The 6,226-nt window shown below is 28.9% G+C and overlaps 2 protein-coding genes across 2 annotated transcripts; one reads left to right on the top strand and one right to left on the bottom strand.

Annotated features, from left to right (window-relative positions):
* Positions 1 to 372: 372 nt before the first annotated feature.
* Positions 373 to 1,322, bottom strand: LOC113376869 (protein TRI1-like). Its single transcript, XM_026616949.1, has 2 exons — positions 1,236 to 1,322; positions 373 to 743 (listed from the first exon to the last, which is right to left on the bottom strand). Exons 1-2 carry the CDS (start codon positions 1,320 to 1,322, stop codon positions 483 to 485), a joined length of 348 nt encoding a protein of 115 aa, XP_026472734.1. The 3' UTR covers positions 373 to 482.
* A 3,638-nt stretch (positions 1,323 to 4,960) lies between these two features.
* On the top strand, positions 4,961 to 6,004 carry LOC113375343 (protein TRI1-like). Its single transcript, XM_026615280.1, has 2 exons — positions 4,961 to 5,047; positions 5,540 to 6,004. Exons 1-2 carry the CDS (start codon positions 4,961 to 4,963, stop codon positions 5,798 to 5,800), a joined length of 348 nt encoding a protein of 115 aa, XP_026471065.1. The 3' UTR covers positions 5,801 to 6,004.
* The last annotated feature ends 222 nt before the right edge of the window (positions 6,005 to 6,226 follow it).

Genomic DNA, 6,226 nt, shown 5'->3' with positions numbered 1-6,226 from the left:
ATTGTATTTTATATGGTCATTAGAGAACAATATTCAACCATTTGATAATCACACAATTTTGTATAGATTGTACAAAACCACGACAAAATTTCACCTTAGATGTAAATCAATAAACTATCTAAAATAAGTATTGTAAAATCAATATTGTCTAAAAACTCCATGTTGCCTGTTAGTTCTGGTCTCTCTGTTAAAGGCATCATTTTGTTTATCCTACTGATGATAAAATTTCGAATTGGCGTTGTATAACGTTGAAGCTAACTAAGTGGTTTATTTAAACTCCAGAAAACATGCAAAATCACTTGTTGGCGAATTTTGGTTGGCCTTAAGAGCAAGTTCAACCTTCTTGTTCTTTTGCGTTTTTGGTCCCGAGTGAAAACTGATAATTTTCGTTCATTTTCTCTTAATTTGGTACATTGATTTCTTGATTAATATTTAAACAATTTTTGTAGGCTATCGACGAGTTCCGGCTATGGCAGTAGTAATTATCCTAGAAAGTGTGGCCCTAGGTGCTTAATCACCGTAAACCCTTTAAATCTTGCCATACCGGTGACGGCCTCGAACTCATCGTCACTAAGTATATATGCAGGATCATCAGGATCCTGCAGCTGTCTTTTTTTAATCTGGTCCCAAACGAGTTTAATGACGTTGTACCGGGTCTGTGGCTCTGAAGACCCGATTAATTTCGCCAAGGATTCAGATAAGAAATAACGTCGGTGAATTCCTACGTTTGATGCTGCTCGTGTCTGCAAAAAGATTTAAATACTTTTATCAAAAATGATAAATGGACGGGGGGGGGGGGGCGTATCGATTTTTATTGAGGATTTTAGTATTGTTAGTAATTTGTGTTGTTTAGATCAGTACTAATAAAAGTCATAGGTGAAAATAAAGGTCAATTGCTTGAAAATATACTACATTATCTAGGAAACGTTTTTACTTAGTAACTAAAATCTATATTTATTGCAAAATAATCTTTATTTACATAGGTATTAATTTTTAATAGTATTTGTTCACATAGGCATTTATTTTCATGATATTATTTAAGTAAAATTGTTTCTTCTTTTCTCATTAGTAAATCTACTTACAGATTTTTTTTTTAATATGTCATAGAATAAGATTTTATTAAAATCTTACAATTTGAATATGTAATATGAATTAATAATTGTAAAACAATATATCATGAATAAATCAGCTTTCAATATATATTTTCACATCTATTGTCTAAATCAATCCATTACCTGCTTTTTCTTGTTGAAAAGAATGTCAGACAGGGTCGATCTGTGTTTCCTTAACTTCGCCCCCTTTCTATGGCGCTTGGAAACCATCGTGCTGAAATTAGTAGTGTATGACATTACTGTTTCACATCAATTTATATATCTCCATTATAATTCAAACTATTTTTTTCAGTGGACACTTAATCTAAGCAGTAATAAAATATTATGAAATTTTGTTTTTTGGAATTAATTTTTTCGAATATAATAGAAAATTGGCAGTAGGACAATGGAATAGAAAAATAACATTAAAAAACTAATATCGGATAAAAGAAAAAATGAGCATACAATATATATTAAAAAGCATATTCATTCATATCAAGTTTTAATTAAGTAAAATAAATGTACGAAATATTTCAATTAAATTAAAATGTTCAAGAATGTTGTCAAATTGACTTATAGTACGATTTTTTAGCCTTGAATTATATTCAAACGTTTTATTAGTAACGATCAAAAATAGTTTATAGCAGATAAGTGACATTTGTACGAAAACGAAAAAATCAAAAACTCGAAAATTTTTTAAAAAATCAAAATACATTGTGTAAAATCTAATATTATTATAATGAATTTTACTTACTTTTTTATTATGCCTCGTAATTTTTTACACTATATAATTTAGAAAAGAAATACTTCAAAAAATTTTGAAATTGGTTAAAATTTTGTAGGGTTTATTTGTTTTTGTGTTTGCAGCATACTATAATAATTTGAAATTTAAACAAAAATTAATTCATAATAAAAATGTCTAGTAGGTCATTAAAATAATTGATTCTAGAAAATTCAGTGTGCCAAATCGTTTCGGACATCTTGTCAGGCAAGTCAAAGGTGTTAAATGACGACGATTTCTAATGCATGTATTCATTTATGCATTTAAACAAATGCTTAAACAGCCAGAAGCAAAGAAAAGTTATAAAAATAAAAACATATTTTAATAAATACTCAAAAATGTATGTTGTAAATGATACTGTATAACTTATATACATTATCAACCAAGCTCCGTGTCATTTGTAGTTTTTAAATGCTTTACTTTTTGCTGGTTTGAATATTGAAATACCAAGAATGACCGCAATGTCTGACGAACAAGATTTTATTATTTTATTCAGTAAGGCTGACTTGTCAGCAAATAGAGCATTTGTTAATTATATTATGACACTGTTAATTACAATATTAATGAAAAACATTCTACGTCTGGCATAGTAATAGTAATACGTCTGGAATGTAATAAATTTATTTTATTTTTTATACGTTTCGAGACTAGATGTGTCTCATCATTCAGCTAAAAGAAATTTACATTATAAAGAAAAAGTTTTAAAAAATTGAATTTATATTGGAAAAATTAATTGAGAAAAAACAATTATACATACCAGATCAGGAAAAACTACACTATATTAACACATTTTACAACACCACAATCACATATTACTACTGTAGGAAAGCAAAAATAACTCTAGAAAAGACCAAAAAAGGTAAAAGTAAAATTGTATGAAACACATATTTTGTTTTTAACCGATAGCATAGCGACACGGTTTGACTTATTTGCGTCGGCGACGAGTAGTATGCTATGCTGACAGAACGCGAGCATGGAGAAGTGGGGATATCAGGGGCGTAGTAGAGAGTCAAATTTACAGAAATTAATTATATTTTGATAACTTTCTGAGAGTAAGCAAGAAGAACTGCGTTTGTTCACACAATTTGAATTTAAAAAGATAAAATATGATTCAGAAAATCTTCTAAGGTCTACATTTTTTTCTTTATATAAAATTATAGGATGGTCAGTATTAAAAGATATATATATATATATATATATATATATATATATATATATATATACGAGGTCTGTTCAAAAAGTACCCGGAATTACTAATAATTAAATTTCGCGGGTCTGGAGTGTCTGATTGTCAAAATTTTTTTTTTATTGTGTTGGTATACATGCCCCTAAAGTATGATGAAATTTTCAGCTATATTCACTGTTTACTTTGTCTGTGGTAGTCGCTAAGGTTCGACGTGTTTTTCTGAGCTCGGCGATTTTTACAATGGAAGAATTGAAAAGTCAAAGAATTTGTATTAAATTTTGCGTAAAAAATGAAATAAAGTGTTGCAAAGTGCAAAAATTCACCAGATATGGCTCCGTGTGACTTTTTCCTATTCCCAAAGTTGAAGAGACCCATGAAAGGACGGCGGTTTTCCTCGATTGAAGAAAATCGCTGAGAGTGCTCAAGGACATATCAAAAAGTGAATATCAAGGGTGCTTCGAAAATTGGAAAAAACGCTGGCATAAGTGTATTATATCTGGGGGGGACTACTTTGAAGGGGACCACATTAATGTAGACGAATAAATAAATATTTTTTTGAAAAAACGAAAATTTCGGGTACTTTTTGAACAGACCTCGTATATATATATACACACTCACGTATTAGAAAATTCAGGCAACATCCTGCAAAATGCCACATCCTTTACAACTTGCAATTTAAGTGTAATTTTATACAAGAGTATTTACCAATACTATAAGAGTCTTCAAATTTTGTATAAGCAATTTTTACAATGCCAGACGTAGAATGTTTTTCATTAATTTTGTAATTAACAGTGTCATAATATAATTAACAAATGCTCTATTTGCTGATAAGTCAGCCTTACTGAATAAAATAATAAAATCTTGTTCGTCAGACATTGCGGTCATTCTTGGTATTTCAATATTCAAACCAGCAAAAAGTAAAGCATTTAAAAACTACAAATGACACGGAGCTTGGTTGATAATGTATATAAGTTATACAGTATCATTTACAACATACATTTTTGAGTATTTATTAAAATATGTTTTTATTTTTATAACTTTTCTTTGCTTCTGGCTGTTTAAGCATTTGTTTAAATGCATAAATGAATACATGCATTAGAAATCGTCGTTATTTAACACCTTTGACTTGCCTGACAAGATGTCCGAAACGATTTGGCACACTGAATTTTCTAGAATCAGTTATTTTAATGACCTACTAGACATTTTTATTATGAATTAATTTTTGTTTAAATTTCAAATTATTATAGTATGCTGCAAACACAAAAACAAATAAACCCTACAAAATTTTAACCAATTTCAAAATTTTTTGAAGTATTTCTTTTCTAAATTATATAGTGTAAAAAATTACGAGGCATAATAAAAAAGTAAGTAAAATTCAGTATAATAATATTAGATTTTACACAATGTGTTTTGAAATTTATTTTGATTTTTTAAAAATTTTTCGAGTTTTTGATTTTTTCGTTTTCGTACAAATGTCACTTATCTGCTATAAACTATTTTTGATCGTTACTAATAAAACGTTTGAATATAATTCAAGGCTAAAAAATCGTACTATAAATCAATTTGACAACATTCTTGAACATTTTAATTTAATTGAAATATTTTGTGTACATTTATTTTATTTTAATTAAAACTTGATATGAATGAATATGCTTTTTAATATATATTGTATGCTCATTTTTTCTTTTATCCGATATTAGTTTTTTAATGCTATTTTTCTATTTCATTATCCTACTGCCAATTTTCTATTATATTCGATAAAATTAATTCCAAAAAACAAAATTTCATAATATTTTATTACTGCTTAGATTAAGTGTCCACTAAAAAAAATAGTTTGAATTATAATGGAGATATATAAATTGATGTGAAACAGTAATGTCATACACTACTAATTTCAGCACGATGGTTCCCAAGCGCCATAGAAAGGGGGCGAAGTTAAGGAAACACAGATCGACCCTGTCTGACATTCTTTTCAACAAGAAAAAGCAGGTAATGGATTGATTTAGACAATAGATGTGAAAATATATATTGAAAGCTGATTTATTCATGATATATTGTTTTACAATTATTAATTCATATTACACATTCAAATTGTAAGATTTTAATAAAATCTTATTCTATGACATATTAAAAAAAAAATCTGTAAGTAGATTTACTAATGAGAAAAGAAGAAACAATTTTACTTAAATAATATCATAAAAATAAATGCCTATGTGAACAAATACTATTAAAAATTAATACCTATGTAAATAACGATTATTTTGCAATAAATATAGATTTTAGTTACTAAGTAAAAACGTTTCCTAGATAATGTAGTATATTTCCAAGCAATTGACCTTTATTTTCACCTATGACTTTTATTAGTACTAATCTAAACAACACAAATTAACAATACTAAAATCCTCAATAAAAATCGATACGACACTCCCCCCCCCCTCCCCATTTATCATTTTTGATAAAAGTATTTGTATCTTTTTGCAGACACGAGCAGCATCAAACGTAGGAATTCACCGACGTTATTTCTTATCTGAATCCTTGGCGAAATTAATCGGGTCTTCAGAGCCACAGACCCGGTACAACGTCATTAAACTCGTTTGGGACCAGATTAAAAAAAGACAGCTGCAGGATCCTGATGATCCTGCATATATACTTAGTGACGATGAGTTCGAGGCCGTCACCGGTATGGCAAGATTTAAAGGGTTTACGGTGATTAAGCACCTAGGGCCACACTTTCTAGGATAATTACTACTGCCATAGCCGGAACTCGTCGATAGCCTACAAAAATTGTTTAAATATTAATCAAGAAATCAATGTACCAAATTAAGAGAAAATGAACGAAAATTATCAGTTTTCACTCGGGACCAAAAACGCAAGAGAACAAGAAGGTTGAACTTGCTCTTAAGGCCAACCAAAATTCGCCAACAAGTGATTTTGCATGTTTTCTGGAGTTTAAATAAACCACTTAGTTAGCTTCAACGTTATACAACGCCAATTCGAAATTTTATCATCAGTAGGATAAACAAAATGATGCCTTTAACAGAGAGACCAGAACTAACAGGCAACATGGAGTTTTTAGACAATATTGATTTTACAATACTTATTTTAGATAGTTTATTGATTTACATCTAAGGTGAAATTTTGTCGTGGTTTTGTACAATCTATACAAAA

This window comes from Ctenocephalides felis, unplaced genomic scaffold (assembly GCF_003426905.1).
Source record: "Ctenocephalides felis isolate EL2017-DRISC unplaced genomic scaffold, ASM342690v1 CF-g0.4_SCAFFOLD_01886, whole genome shotgun sequence".
Lineage (NCBI taxonomy): Eukaryota > Metazoa > Arthropoda > Insecta > Siphonaptera > Pulicidae > Ctenocephalides > Ctenocephalides felis.
The sequence above is the reverse complement of the archived record's forward strand: the minus strand, read 5'-3'. Positions and strand labels throughout refer to the sequence as shown.

Coding starts and splice junctions, on each gene's coding strand:
- LOC113376869 (XM_026616949.1), bottom strand. CDS start 1,322: ATGGTTTCCAAGCGCCATAGAAAGGGGGCGAAGTTAAGGAAACACAGA. Junction 744..1,235: donor TTTTCAACAAGAAAAAGCAG/GTAATGGATTGA, acceptor ATCTTTTTGCAG/ACACGAGCAGCATCAAACGT.
- LOC113375343 (XM_026615280.1), top strand. CDS start 4,961: ATGGTTCCCAAGCGCCATAGAAAGGGGGCGAAGTTAAGGAAACACAGA. Junction 5,048..5,539: donor TTTTCAACAAGAAAAAGCAG/GTAATGGATTGA, acceptor ATCTTTTTGCAG/ACACGAGCAGCATCAAACGT.